At 47.4% G+C, this 16,207-nt stretch overlaps 1 protein-coding gene across 1 annotated transcript in view; it reads right to left on the bottom strand.

Annotated features, from left to right (window-relative positions):
* FNDC1 (fibronectin type III domain containing 1) overlaps window positions 1-15,430 on the bottom strand; it is a 100,887-nt gene extending 85,457 nt beyond the window's left edge. Inside the window, exon 1 of the mRNA XM_025422664.3 lies at window positions 15,322-15,430. Within this exon, the coding sequence (XP_025278449.3) occupies window positions 15,322-15,430 (109 nt within the window). The remainder of the gene's footprint in view (window positions 1-15,321) is intronic.
* Window positions 15,431-16,207: the final 777 nt, after the last annotated feature.

The raw sequence follows: 16,207 nt of genomic DNA, 5'->3' as shown, positions 1-16,207 counted from the left end.
GGGATTCACTCTGGGAATTTAATTTTGACAATGTCAATGCTTTATTTGTCAGTCTGCCACAGACTTGAGTCAGTACATCTGTCCAGAAAATGATGCAGCCAAAAATTAGAGTAAACTTAACCCACAGTGTGGGCAGAATTTGATCATTAGGATTTAGGGTTTGAAGGCTCTTGGCCATTTTGTTCAGGAACTAATATAAGCAAAAGCTACTGTTTCAGAGAAAAAACAAGAATTCTTCCCCATCTAAGCCATCAGCTTTCCAAAATGACTTAGGAAAATGGAATTGGAGGGATTCCATAGATATATTTATTTATAATAACAATAAGAAAGCAAGAGACCCTAAAGGGCAAATGCCTATGGATTGGAAAGGAATACAGGACTCATGCCTGCTGTTGACTGGCATCGGAGATCCCACTAGACACCAGTACTTTCCAGGTTTTTGTGGGATCTTTTGCACATTCTTCAAATTCAGTTCGCAACTGAGAAATAGTTTCTCAAAGAATTACCATTGTTTGCTGGTCCAGCTTAAACTCAGCCTACTATAAACTGCTTGACATGCCAGCCAAAAAAAACTCCCTGAAAATTCATTCCTTTTCCCAAAATGTGAAAGTCATTGTCTAACTATGTTAAACACTCGGGCATTACTGTCACTGAAATCACCACTCATCTTACTCAGAAAGCTCCCTGAAAAATACCCTTAGAAGACAAGCCAAGCAAATGTTGTGGAGAGGCAGGTATGAAACAGAGAAAATGAAACAGACAAGACCAGAAGCCAATGACCACATGGACCCAATGACAGCTAAGACTGCTAATAGTCATCTTTTAAGATATGCTTTAATATTTTAAAAATAAATATTTCAGATAATCCATTAATGGTTATGAATGGGCATAGGCAAATAATCTATCAATGAAGAGAAAAAAATGCTCAACACACCTCATGAGCAAGGAGTTTAAGTTTTGGAATGAGGCCATTTGTGATCAAGAAAAAACAGAGAGGGAAGTAAAGAAGAAAGGAAGTGAAAATTTGTTATATACCCATTTAGTAAGAGCCTGACATCTCATTTATTTCTGCAAGGCATATATCGAATATCTACTATGTGTCAGATTCTGAGCTAGGCATTGGGGACTTAGAGGTGATTAAAAAGAATTCTATATTATCATAAGGTAATCTTGAATCTCCATAAAAATTGTATCGACTCTACTTTGGTATCCTCATTTTTATAAATTTTTATAAATGACGAAACTGAGCCTCATGGAGTTAAGTGACTCCCCAGGGGCACACAGCTACTAAGTTACAGTGGTCAAACCCAGACCAATCCAAAACCAAATACCATGCTCTTTGTACTAATCTTTGTTGCCTCTCAGTTGCAGTTATAACTAAAAGGGATAAATGTGGGCCTGGAGAAAAATCAGAACCAAAGGTATAAAACTGAAAGTTATTGAGGTGCCTGGGTGGCTCAGTCGGTTGAGTGTCCAACTCTTGATCTCAGCTCAGATCTTGATCTCACAGTTGTGAGTTGGAGCCTGCATTGGACTCTGTGCTGGGCATGGAGCCTAGTTTAAAAAAAAAAAAACAACTGAAAGTTATCAGTGGCACCAAAATTCATGGAGATACATGAGGTCATGTGCTGAGTGAGCACCTATAAATATTACGAAGAGTCCAGGTTGCCAAACCTTCATCTATTGGTCCTTGACTTATTCTATGTCCAACAGCAGCTGAGCCTTTCTCCTAGAAGTTCTCCTATCTTTCCTGTCCCCACAGTTACCTGCCTTCCAGGATATCATCCTCCCTGGTTTCTCTTCCACATCTCCTCCACCAGAATTCAAATGTTAGAGTGCTTCAGAGTCCAGCTTCTGGCCCTTCCTCTTCTCTGCATGCACTACCCTCCCTCTGTCTTTTCTCCCTCCTTACCACATCGAGTTCTTTGATTGAAAATTCCATCCATGCAATGATGGCCCCCAAATTCACAACTCTATCCCTGGCCTTTCATTTTTTTTAAGATTTTATTTATTTGAGATAATGAGACAAAGACAGCATAAGCAGGGGGAAGGGCAGAGGGAGAGAGAGAAGCAGACTCCCCACTAAGCAGGGAGCCCATCGCGGGGTCCTCAATTCCAGGACCCCAAGATCATGACTTGAACCTAAGGCAGATGCTTATCCAACTGAGCCACCTAGGTTCCCCTGGCTTTTCCTTCAAGCTCCAGTGTGTCCAACAGTGTATGTGACATCTCCAGTGGGACCCAAAGAACATAGATGTCGGAAGGATGATATCTAATTTGAACTACTAGTTATAAAGAAGAGAACCAGGAAAAAAGTTCCATCATGGAGAACAGAAGTGGAGAGATTTATAGGAAGAAGGGAATGTCTGTTAGTGCCAAGTCCAATAAAGTCTGAGAAGAGTCCATTTTTCACCACGTGTAATTAGGACAGGTCCACCCCCACTCAAGTCCTCAAAGCAAATATGCCACCAAAGTTTCTCTCAGAAAATATCAAACGTAATTACTTCCTTTTCTACAACTAATCTCAAAGGACTGATAGGAGAATAAAATGTGAAAGAAAATTGTAAGGCACTCAACTAATGTGGGAGAAGGAAGAGCCATAGAGGGGCTGATGTCACCAATTCAAACCCAATAGAAAATGACCCAGCATGACTCCTAGCATGGGGGCTCTTGGTCAATTCTCTGTCCTCATGTGGCAAGACTGGGCTTGAGGTCTTCATTTTCCTCAACCTTAGGAAATAGTCTCTGAGTTAAATTTTAAAATCTTAAGAGTTGAAAGGAAATCTAGATAATCTAATCAACATCCCGTTTTCAATCTACCTATCAATTCTGTGCCTACAATGGTCTGCAGTAGTTTCAGTGATCAGACAGGTCTACCTAGTTCACTTCCCACACATTCCCCCATCTTCAAAGGTAAATTTCTGTGACTGTGTTCCTCAGCTGGGTGACACAGAGTTAGCATGCCAGATGCTGCCCTGGAAATACAAGTGAATAAATTCACGGGTGTATAAATAAGAAAGGCAGTGGTCTTCAATCTTCTGAGGGAAGCACTGTATGGGCACATGAAAAGAAGGGGAAGCATATCCGACATTTAATACCAACTTAGTGCTCTAACAATGAACGTGATCAGGGCTCAGAGGGGTAAGGAAAGGAAGTCTTTCTCGAGTTAGGATGAGCAGAGAACAAAGTATGACATTGGTGGGATTCAGGGAGGGCCTTAGCCGGAGACTTCACCCATGTGTGGGAGACCTTCCCTCATTTGTGGGAGACCTTCCCCCATGTATGGGAGACCAGGCCAGTGCTTTCCACAGCTTGAATTCTAAGAGGACATTTAATTGAGTCCTTTCTGTAACTTTAACCCAGCTTACCCTTTACACCTGAGAATGTTCTGAATTGCTTCCTATAATGATAACTCATTACAACTTCAGAGCATCAGCGGATCCCACAGAATTCATCCCAAAGACCCCTAAGTCAAAATCCTCGTGTTCTCCAAGAGATACATGTGATTAATCTGCTCAGACAATAGCCCATGTCTCACCTCCAAGATTTCTTTCTTCCTAGGTATTAGGGTCAAAATGTGGTGATTACGTGACTATAAAATAAAATCAGCCTGGGTCTCAGGGAAGTTGGGGAGCATAGTGTTCTCTGCCCTTCTTTTCTCTTCCCCTTGACTGTGGTTTGCTCAGCTATCTGTAGGTACCTATGTGGATTCTGAGCGTTATTAATCATAAGAAGGTTTCAATTCTCCCCATCTATCAGAAAATAATAGAAGGAAATCACTAGGTAAGGTGAAAAATGTTAAAAAGAAAGAAAAAGAAAGAAAGAAAGAAAGAAAGAAAGAAAGAAAGAAAGAAAGAAAGAAAGAAAGAAAGAAAGAAAATAGAGCAAGGCCAGTGCATGTTACAACAGAAAAGGACATGACATTTTTTATAATATAAAGAATGTCAAAAAATTAGATATTCTATGAAGGGGAAGGCTGCCTTACCTCACCACCTAGAGGTCTCGACTAGAGACTACATTTAGATAAGAGAAAGACAGTGGTGCGTCTCAAATGTAGATGGAGTGAACATTAAAGTGTGAGGGAAAATATAGATTGAGTGAATATTAAAGTGCGGCCACCAGGCAAAGTCCTCACACTAATTTGCTGATTTCTCTTGCTAATCTTACAATTTTATGTATGTCAGTGTAAAAACATTCAGGACTTAACTCTATACCTGACAAGTAGAAGTTGATTAGAAAGTACTAGATGATCCTGTATTGCTCACATAACATTCAATGCCATAATTTATTGCTACATCAATCCCCACTTTATTATTAAGTCTTTGTATTCTATGCCTCAGAGCTTAGCATAGTCACTGGCCATAGAAGATCTGAGTTAATTACTTAATTATCTACTTTATGAATGAAGGATAGAGCCAGGCTTGATCTATGAATTAGGCCTACTGATTGTGCATAGGTCTTTGGAAATCTGGGTTGGCAGGTTGACAGTTCAGCACAGAGTACAATGCAGTGACTCATGTCTTCCTACGGCTCAACTATGGCCCACTGTTGGAAGCTGCTAGAATTCTTTCACCTACTGAAAAGGAATTGTGTTGGTAGGCATACCATATGTTGTGGGTTGAACTGTGTCTCCCCAAAAGCTATGTGGAGTGCTAATGCCCAATACCTGTGAATGTGATTTGGAAGTAGGGTTTTTGCAGTTGTAATCAAGTTAAGATGACATTATGCTTGATTAGGGTTGGCTATGATCCAGTCTGACCAATATCCTTATAAGAAGACACACAGGGATAAAACCATATGACAAGGGAGACAAGAGAATCGAGTGACACGTCTATAAGCCAGGGAACATCAAGGATTGCTGGAAACCAACAGTCGCTAAGAGGAGGCAAGGATGGATTCTTCTCTAGAGCCTTCAGACAGAGTATGACCCTGCCCTGCAGATTTCAGACTTCCAGCCTCAAAAACTATGAGAGAATAAATTTATATTGTTTAAACCCACCCAGTTTGCAGCCCTTTATATGGCAGTACTAGGAAACTAGTATCCCATGTAAATATAATTCTTCACTCCAGCTGCTTATGGACTTTCAATACAACACTCTTCAAAACTCACTGGCTGGCCTCACAGGGTTATGGTAAGAGGCAGGGCGCAACAGCAGGCTGCTGTCAGGTCATGTACATAAATATATTTAGTGTATATCACATGTGATCAACACCAAAGAAAGCACATTTAATCATTCAGCAAATATTTACTAAGCATCTACTAAGTTCCAAAGGCAGCATTCTAGGCAATGAGACTTCAGTGAATAAAACCAACAAAATGTCCTGCTCTTATGGAGCTGATTTATGGTCCAATGGAGAACAAGCAATTCTCAAATACGAAAGTAAAATAAATGAACTATCAGATGGGGCTAATGGTTGTGGAGAAAATAAAACCAGGATAAGAAGTGCTGGGGAGTAGGGGTAGGATTATACTGTTAAATTGGGGAGGAAGTGGTCATGTAAGGCCTTCTGAGACGTTGCATAAAGAATCTGAAGACAGTGAGGAAGGTACCTATAGATGCTTATGCAATGTTGTTCAGGCAAAAAAAAAAAAAAAAACACCCCAGTAAGTGCAAAGACACTGGAGCTGGAAGGTCCCTAGCACATTAGAGAACCAGCAAGGAAGCCAAGGAATTGGAGCTGACAGTGAGGGAGGGCATGGGATAGAAGATGGTCATGTGTGGCCTTGAAAAATGTTTTAGGATTTTGGTTTTTATCTAAGAGAGATGGGAAGTGACTGTGACTTCTGTGTGACATCATGCATGATGAGAATCACTGTGGCTGCAGTTTTGAGAATAGGGGGTAGGGAGAAAAGGCAGAGGCAGTGAGACCAAGGATGAGGTTCTTGCAATAATGCAGGTAAGGTGGCCTGGACCAGGGTGGCAGCAGTACTCTCCTCCTATGCCAAATTATTTACCATGACATCTCACTACATACAAAAACACTGGCAAGCTAATTGTGGTGATCTCAAGCAGAATGGGCAAAAATATTTTTTTAAAATATGCTTTTACCAATCTCAGAAGGTGACATATCATACAGTTCCATTTTTATGACATTCTTGAAATGACAAAATACATAGAAGCCCACACAAGCACACAAAACTGGTAAGATGGGAATAGTCAGTATCGATGTCAGCTTCCTGATGGACACTGCACTATAGTTACACAAGGTGTCACCATTGGGAGACACCAGGTGACAGGCATGTGAGATCTCTGAGTCATTTCTTACAATTGCATGTGACTCCAACTACCTCAGAAAACACATTTTAAAATGCTGTTTTTAGGAAATAGTCTTTTATGCCTACAGTGGAGTCCAAAACCCTGACCGTATGCTTGGGGAAACAAGCACACCAAGGTAGACTCCTGATAAATGATCATGGAAAGTATGCTCAGAAACTGAGCCACGACAAACACAACAGACCACCTGGGTCTCTGTGTCCTGCTCAAAGTGTTCTGCTTTCTAGGTGGAAGCACCTGCGTGGCACCATCACGGTCGGGAGAGACTGAGCCTTCTGTGTAGGGGATTTTATTCTATAAAATGCTGCCCCACTGAGATGGTGCCACTAAGAAGGCAGTGTGCCCCCCAGCAGCAGCCCCTGGCCGGGGTCTTTAGAAGGCCACCCTCACCTGTCCTGGCTGAGCTTGCTGCTCCCCCTGACACTAGGGGTCCCTGGCCTCTCCACCTGCCCCACACTGTGGGTTCTGGTTGCGGTGACTGGCAGTGGGATTTCACTCGCAGACAAATGTGGCGTCACCCCATATTAGCCATCACTGGGCTCCCCACCCGGCTGGCTCACTGCAATGAAACCTAGTCTAGCCACAGCCTTCTGCCAAGGACCCTACAGGCTCATCCTCCTCCACGTCCACTGGCTTAAACCTACTACCTGTCCACAACATAACAGCTGTCAGACCCTGGAACCAGTGGATGCTTAGGTGGCCCTCAGAGTGGAATGTCACTATTTAGACACTAAAAGCCTGCATAAATTATACACATTGATTTCCTCATTTCCAAGTCACCCACCGCCTGCATGAACTCCTAAAATTACTCACGTGGTTTTTTTCCCTTGGAAACCGCACTGAATTCTGTCCACAGAACCACCCTCGACCCCCAAGCCATTGTATTCAGCTGTTCAGTACTCCCATCTTAACTAGAAAGTCTACCACTCTGCCCACATGTGAAGGCATGAGTCTCCCAGTAACTTGGAACCCATTCCAAAATGGCACTGTTCTAGAACATTTCAGATAGGACTGAAGGTAAAGACAGTAGTTAGGAGCTATCAGCTTGGCCTATAATGTAATGAAGAAACCCCCAAAGCCTCAAGTAAGTAAGCAGATGTCAAAGAACCCTCTCCCCACTCCTGCCTCTACTCAGTGGCTGTGCGACCTCCCACCATGAACACACGTTCAATGGCCATGGCTACTTTGGACTATGGTCCAACTCCAGGACCGTGCTGAGCTGCCTACTGCTGACCCTTCCAGTCCTGAATGTCACCATTCTCCCAGGATGTCACTTTACAAGAGCCACCAGAGAACTCATGTTTCTTCAAATGTGTCACAAGGCTCCTCGCTCCTCTGTGCCCTCACACACGACACGGTGTTCCTCCCCCTGAAATGTCCTTCCTTGCTCTCCTTCTCTAACTAATGCCCAGTCCCCTCCTCAAAGCCCAGCTCCAACATGGCTGTCCTGGATTTCCAGTCCCATCCCCACCCAGGGACTGTCCTAACGTGCACCATCCTGTGTGCACCTCCCCTCCACCTGCCTCCACCTATGCATCTGGACAGAGGGACTACGTATTGGACTTGGTCGCTGCACCGGACATACACTGATGTTGCCGATTGAATGAATGAACGGATGGATGGCCTTTAAATGGAGACTCACACAGAGTTCGAGCCAGAGGGGCCCTTAGCCGCGCCCACAGTCCCGTCCCATCCTCTCACTTTGCAGATGAGAAACAGGCCAGCCGAATTATGACCCGCCCAAGTTCACACAGTGCAAATTAGCAGCTGGCTCAGGCAAAGTGAACATGGGCGGAGAGACGTGACACTATAAAATAATCTCTCAAAAGCCAATCCCAGCCTTTACTTTTTAAAAAGACTTTATTTATGTGTTCATGAAAGACAGAGAGAGGCAGAGACAGAGGCAGAGGGAGAAGCAGGCTCCATGCAGGGAGCCCGATGTGGGACTTGATCCCAGGATCGCAGGATCACGACCTCAGCTGAAGGCAGACGCTCAACCGCTGAGCCACCCAGGCGTCCCAAATCCCAGCCTTTAGAGAACACTTTTTTCTGAGACGTTCCAAACACCTTAACTAATGCTATTACAGTCTTGCCACCTGTAGGAGAGGTGAGGATCTGCCAACCGCACAGATCAACAACTGATGGCTGTCACCACTGTTCCTGGATTTAAATGGTCTCCTCTAAACAAACTTGAATTCTGGGAACCTCTGGTTCCAACACAAGGCTGACAGGCTCCGTCACAAGGATCGGACGTCCTCAGAGAACCACTGCCCCGAACACTGAGGGGCTCCTGTAATTAACAGGAGCACAGAGCACCGGTCTCAAGGGCAAGTTCTAACAGGAGCCACTAAGGAACGGACGTTGCCTCCAGTGAGGATCCTGCTTATACCCAACTGCCAAATATATTTTGTAACAGGGAATGGGTTCACTGCAATTTCATCTGAAGTTAAGCCCCTACTGGAGTTCAACACGCTTCCATGCGTGACGGGATCATTTCTCAACAGCCAACGGCAGTGTTACCGGAGCATAGACCCTGGAAGGGCCTTCTGAGCAAATCAGAAAGGTTGGTGCCAGCTCCCACCGCCAGCCCAAAGAAGAAAACGGGGGAATGAAGCGAGCACCCACACAGGAGCTGGGAGAGGCTGCAGGAAGCACAGAGGATGCGGATTCAGAAGACTGGGGGGCGAATCCTGAGATACCGCGGCCTACACGGTTGACTTGGGGAAGACCAGCCAAGTCCTGTGAACCTGCTTCCCTCCTGGTGAGGGGAGGATGCTACCAATTGCACAGGTGGCGACGGAAATCAGATGACACGACATACAGAGACATGGTAAACTCCGTGGCACTTTTAACTGCCGGTTAGTATTAAAAAGAAATTAAAGTGCACGCCGGGAGAACTCCATGGAAAAATGAAAAAAGAATTGTGTAGGTTAGACCACAGAGATTGTGATGCTGTTAGAATTTAATCATTTTCCCCACGCACAGGTTCCCTTGTCCTTCCCCGTCTTCCAGCTGCTGCAGCTCTGGGGGACCGGCAGGATGCCAGGGGGTCCCCCAGCGCCCCCGCTTCAGCTTTAGGCTCCAAGCTCCTCCTCACCAAGGATCAGCTGAAAATTACTAACAAGCCTCAGTTCCACCCTGAATGCACGATCTGTCCCCGACTTACTGTCCGAAGGCAGCTTCAATGAGGAGCAAAGCTGACAAGAGGCAGGCACTAAGGGAACCCAAAGCAGATTACTAACTGCACATTTGTCCTAATTTTCTTATCTCCCGGGAAGCCGCAGCTGCTCGGCGCCCTGCAAGGAGGTCAGCGGGCGGTGGAACCGTCGCCAGCAGGCCAGCAGCGCCCTCTAAGGGCCGCGGAGCGCAAGCGCGGCCGCCCGCGGGGCCCGGAGGCAAAGGAAGGGGGACGGATGTCTTCCTCATGAGGTCACCTAACTTAGCTCAGTGGCACGAAGGAAGACACCTATTCAAAATTCCTAAATTCTAACCATCTGGCCCAACTGGAGAAATTTCCTTAATGAATAATCAATGATAACACAATTCCCAAAGATAGGATTAAATTCCTATTCTTTGCAACAAGACAAGGCTAAATTCTAGAAGGTAGGAAAAGACGTGGGCTTCTATGTTTAACCAGTACCCTCATCCAAATGCCCCATATGTGCTCCCTAAAACTGGCACAAGAAATAAGCAATACTTGTCCCTGCCCCCAGCTACCCAGCTCTCGTCAAAGGCACCTGAAGTTTCAGTTTTGGATGTATTTTAAGACAAATATTCTTTGGATTAACAAGTAAATATATGTATTTTTTCCTCTCTTTTATTTTTTAAAGATTTATTTATTAATTTATGATAGACAGAGAGAGAGAGAGGCAGAGACATAGGAGGAGGGAGAAGCAGGCTCCATGCCGGGAGCCCGACGTGGGACTCGAACCCGGGAATCCAGGATCGCACCCTGGGCCAAAGGCAGGCGCTAAACCACTGAGCCACCCAGGTGGAGGATGGAGGATCCCTCCTCTCTTTTATTTTTATACCTTTAAATACTCTCCTCTCTATTTTCAAACTGAAAGAAGATCTCCTGATAAGAGATTTAATGATAATTTAAGAAATTCCCCCAAGTCCCCTAGGGAACAATGAAGAGAGCATTGCTCCTTAATCAGCAAAGGGTGCTGGGGTCCTTCCTGAAATGTTTGCTTCTAGACTCTCCCCCACTACCACCCTCACCCATCGGAGTAATAGAATAACAGCCCTCAATGAGGTGCACACCCCAACCCCCGGACCTGTGAATGTGTGACCTCACATGGCAAAATGGAGTTTGCAGATGTGATTGAGTGAAGGATCTGGAGATGCGGAGATTATCCTGCATTATCCCAATGGGTCCAACATAATCACAAGGGTCCTCGTCAGTGAACGAGGGAGACAGGAAGGTCAGAGTCAGAGAAGGCAATGTGTGGGTAGGAGCAGAGTGAAGGACTGCTGGCAGGGGCTGCTAGAAGAATATGGGCACCTCTAGAAGCTGGTAAAGGTAAGGATCAGATTCTCCCCAAGACCCTGCAAGAATCACAGTCCTTCATAGTAGCCCAGTGAGACCCATTTCAGACTTCTGACTTCAGAACTACATGATAATACATCTGTGTTGTCTTAAGCCACTAACTTTGTGGTAATCTGTCACAACAGTAAATAGGAAACTAATATGCCCCACACCACACTCCTCGCCTCCTCCCCTGCCTGTTTTCCAGGGAATGGGCCTCTATGACTTAACTAGAGATATGAATGGCCCTGGTAAGACGTACTGATAATGCTCTGGAACCGTCTGGTGATAACTTGCCAAGGACAGGAATTGTCACTCTGTAATTCTATTACAGCCTCTGATTCCACGGTTACAAATTATATGCTCAGTTGGTGAATTAAACAGTTCTCCCATCTGGGTGGGCTCCAGTGCACAAGATAAAAGGTAAGGGTATAGTCACCCTCTCTTCTCAAAGAGGACAGAAGTAGGAGGGAAACCCTACAGAGCTGGGTGCAGGCTGGGCCACAGGAAAGCCCCTGAGGACTTCTAGAGATGGAAGGAATCTTTCCATTCACTCAGACTAGTGGAGACTGACCAGCTGGCCCAAGGCTGGCCCCACAGCTTGTGAATGACAGTCCTGAGACTCAGAGCCAGGCATCCTGAGGGTGGCCCTACTTCCCCTCTATGCCAGTGGTTATCAACCTTCCTGCTCTCTGGATTCCTTCCTACTCTTAAATGAATGAGTAGCTCACAGAGGTTACATTTAGGTGGGTTTTATCTGCTGTTATCTACTGACCAGAAATGTAAACTAGGCACAAGTTCCTATGTGTATGTTATGCCATTTTAAAATAGGAGCAGTAAGTCACTTCACATTGACATGAAAAATCAGCATTTCCTAAAACAAGAAGAAATTGAAAAGTGGCAGTGTTTGGCACATCTCTTCAATAGGAGACAGCAGGATCTCCTCTCGCTTATGCCTTCAGTCTATTGCTATATGTTGCTGTGATTGAAATAACTGAAGAGGATGTTGGCCGGCAAGATGGCGGAAGAGTAGGGTCCCCAAATCACCTGTCCCCACAAAATTACCTAGATAACCTTCAAATCATCCTGAAAATCTATGAATTCGGCCTGAGATTTAATGAAATAACTGAAGAAAATGCAGCCTCACACAGGTCTGTAGTTGGAAAAGTGTTTTGACAGCCTTAGGAATAATTTTGGAAAAGCTTTGCTACTACACCAAAACTCATCAAGTAGCAGCTTCTGAAAGGTTAGTTGTGATGTAGAATCTGCAACCACATAAAGAATTTTTCACACTTGTTACATGAAAAACCCACTGGGTCATCTTGCACTTTGGCTGGATCTTTTAGCCAGGCAAGACTTGATAACATTATGCCTTGGTCACTTGGAAGGAACTGACTGGCTCACTTGGTTATGCAGGTCATCTAAATGCTGACACACTTTTACATGACAATATTTAAAACATCACATTCATTTGTCTCACCACCGATATTTGTTAGAAAAGTTTTTAAGCACTGGGCAGCTTTCAAATGATGTTGGAGATGATTTGGCAAAATTCTAATTTTCATCTGAAGGCTCAAATTGTATCACTGGCAAGACATACCATCAGTTGTTTTACTAAAAGTGGCAGGCCCCTTGTTCATTTTTGAAAAGATGTCTGCCAAATACCCAAGTTTGTCTATGGTCATTCTTTCTGATAAATACGGTGCATCATGAGAAAAGAAGCTACTTCGGTTCACAACTGAAATTATCACACAAGAGCTTTTCCTCAGGATTATCAGGATTTCCCTCAGGATTTTTCTTTAGGATTGCCACAGAACTTGGGCAGCCCATAGATGTATTTTATGTCTCTTTCCTATTCCTTCACACAGAATATTAAAACAACGTGTATTCAAGGGTAGAGATTTGGTACAATTAATAACTTTTACTGTTGCATCAGGACATTCTTAATTGAAACTGGCATATCTTTCCTTCACTTCAATGACTACTAGATCATTATGGTGCCAATGCCTCAATTCACCCTAAGCACCAGTAGTTTCACCCACCAAACTTTTCTCCCTTGCTGCAAACATCAATACTGTAAAAAAAAAAAAAAAAAAAAAAGGCAAATGGCATCTTAGTATTACTTTTAAAATAGTTTTGGCCTTGCAAATTCCCTGAAAGGATATTTAAGTTTCAAAGAAAAAAATTAAGGCCACCATAACCACCCAAAGATAACTGCTAGAAATGTATGTGAGTGTGCGTGTCCTTCCATTTTTAGAGACATGTATCCTATCGGACTGGCAAGTGCCACCATAATTTCAATGGTCGCCTAGTAGTTTTTTGTAGGGATGGCATCACTTGCTTATTTTGTTTTGTTTTAATTGACCACCAAGGTAAAGGGTTTACTTAGATCTTTAATATGCCCTGCAAATCTCCTCTGTTTTAAGGCAAGTCCCTCTGAGCTGTGGTGGCCTGCCATTTAAAGTGGCTCTGGGTGCTTTCATTATAGGGATTCTGGCCCCCAAAGGTCTGGGGGTGAAGGGTAGGGGAGGGCTTGACTTGAGCAATTTTCTGGGCCCATGCATTCATTCAGCCAGAGAAGGAGCGCTGTGCCCATGGCCTTGCTGTCAGACCCAGAGTACAGTCTGGAGCAGTGACTGTAGCTATATACGGCAGGACAGGCAGGACGCCTTCCAGGGGAACAGATGAAATAAATTATGTGCCCCATGATTTCTTTCACAGCACCGGGGAGCTATCTGCAGATTCTGTTTCTTTCCTTCTATTATTTCATTTAAAGGCAGTAGATATTCATTTCGAAATGTGCTTGTCCATTTCTAGTCTGATCATCATTTTACTGCAAATCCCACGTCAACACAGTAGAGAGAAGTGCCAGCAAGCATTCCAGCTCCCACATTCCACAGCTCAGTGGATTTACAGAGCAGAAGGCAAGAGAAGGAATAGCAGGGAACATGGCAACATTTCGGGAGCTACCTCAAAGAACCCTGACTCCAGGCACACTCAGATGTAACCCATTGGGCAGGTGGCAGTGGAATCTAGCAGGAATGAAGCTGGAATCATCCTGAAGCCAGTTTAGCATTACTTCCAGTTCCAGCCCACTTTCTGAAACAAAAACTCTTTCAACATTCAGAAATTTTAATTTCGGGGGGGGGGGGGGGAGGAGGAAGGCATGGATTGTAGATGGGGAAGTTGAAAGGCTTTTAAAAAGCTTTATTCTTGTTAACTGCTGCACCCAAGTATTCAGCGAATGCTTTCCTAGAGATTGCTAACAGAGGAACACAAAACCTACCAGTGGCACCACCTTGGCACCCCAGCATGGGCACAAACCCGCCCCGAGTGTTAATGCAGGATGCACCCACCAAAAAGAACTGCAAGACAACGTGGCCTCCCTCCAACTTGCCCTCATTTCCCTCCTATACAAGGGCAATCAGGACACGAAATAGCATCAGAGAGCAAGTAGCCTCCCTTGGAATCACATCTGAATTTTTATAACCCAGCTGGGAGTGAATACTATCAACAAAAATGTGGACTTCTTGGATTCCTACAAACTGATGGCATAAATAAAAGCCACACCGTTTCAAGTGTGAAAAAATGCCCGCACAGGAGGCGGGAGCAAGGGGGCCGCGCCACCAAAGGCTTAGGGATGAAAAACCCCACCGCAAACTTAACTCTCTGCGGGAAACGTTCACCAAATCGGACACCAGCACGCTGGCATTTTCTGAAAAGCGCTGCTCACATTTCAGCCCCGAAAGCAAGCGTCCATCCCACCTCCAGTCAGTCTCTCGGGAAAGGGAGAGAACCCCAGGTGGGTTCTCCCACAACGCACCTCCCCCCCCCAAGACCCACGTCCTCTCCGAGCCGCCAAGTTGCCACCGGGAGGTACTGGCCGCTGATGCTCGGGCGCCGGGGTACCCGCCCCCCCTCCCCGGGGCCGCTCGCAGCCTTCCATCCCCGAGGGCTTCTAGAAGAGTCCTGCTTCCCTGCCTCCCCGCCTCCCTTCGGGTCCCCCGACTGCCACTTTCCATCAGGCATCCCTGCCTCGGGGCAGGTGAGCTGGAGAAGGATGCAGACGGCAAAGGAATACATCACCCCCACCTCCACCGCAACGCCCAAGGGCGGCTTGGCTTTTCTTTTCTTTTCTTTTCTTTCTCTCTATTTCTTTCTATTTCTTTTCTTTTCTTTTCTTTTCTTTATGTTTGTTCCTTTGTCCGAATCTCTCCGGGAAGCTGGACTCGAGTGTCCGGATTCCGGATTCCGGGGCGTTGGACCGCAAGGTTGAAACCAGGGCGCTGAGCTCCCGGGCTCCCAGACCCGCGGCCCCCGCCCCCGCCTCCGCCGCCCGCCGCCCCCGCCCCGACCCGCGAGGGAGGAGGACGCACAGGTTGGCGACACGACGCGCACAGCACAGCGCGGGACGGCGGTCCCCGGAGCGACAGGCAGGGTGAGGGTGCACGGAGGGCGCGCAGGGAAGCGGCGGGGAGGCGCGGAGAGCCGGGCAGCGGCGCCCGGGGCTGCGCGTACCTGGAGCCCCCGCCGGGGACACGACGGGCAGCAGCGCCGCCAGGAGCAGCAGCGCCGCCCAGGGCAGCGGGCACCGCGCGCGCGGAGCCGCCCCGGCCTCGGGCGCCATCGGGAGCCCGGGGTGCGCGGCGGGCGGGCTGGCGGGTGGGCGCGGGGCGGGCGTGGGGAGCGCGAGGCGCCGCCGTCGGCCCCGCCGTCCGAGTGCGGGTGCGCGCTCTGCGCCCTGCCCGCGGCGCCCTGGCCCCCGCGCGGAGCTCTCCGCCCGCGCTCCGGCCGCCGCGCTGCGGACTGAGACCCCGGGCCGCCCGCCGCGCCTTTTAGCCGCGAGCGGGCGCCCCCTGCCGGCGGCGGCACCGGGAGGCGGCGGGCCCGGGCGGGCGGGGCACCGGGGGCGCGTCCCGGCTCCGGGGGCCCGAGCTCTCCGGAACCCCGCCTGGGGGATCCGAACCTTCGGGGATCGCGGAGCGGGGGCGAAGCGGCTTGGGAAGTTCCTCGCATCGTCTAACCTGTCTCACTTGCTGCCTCCGGGAATTGGCTCCTCGCGTCGGATCGCTGCGGAGCCCGAGTGCCCGGGGGTCCCTTCAATAGATACCCCTGGTCCCAACGCTGGGGACCGGAGCCGGGTCCGTCCCTCTGCGCGCTGCGGCCTCTCCCGCGGCTCGCCCCGGCCTCCCACCCCCGCGCCCGGGAAGGGGCGCTGCGGGCCGTGGACACCGCGGGCCCTGGCTGCGGAGGGAGCGCAGCAGCTCGTCTCAGAGGAATCGTGTTGAAGAACGGGAAGCCTCCAGCCCGGGACTGGACTGGCCTTGCTTCCTCCAGTATCCGCGGTGCTAACGCCGCTCACCTGAGGGTCCGCCCCTGCCCTCGGAAGCCTCGCCGCCCTCCA

Source organism: Canis lupus, chromosome 1 (assembly GCF_003254725.2).
Source record: "Canis lupus dingo isolate Sandy chromosome 1, ASM325472v2, whole genome shotgun sequence".
NCBI classification, from domain to species: domain Eukaryota; kingdom Metazoa; phylum Chordata; class Mammalia; order Carnivora; family Canidae; genus Canis; species Canis lupus.
This window is presented reverse-complemented; position numbering and strand designations above follow the sequence as displayed.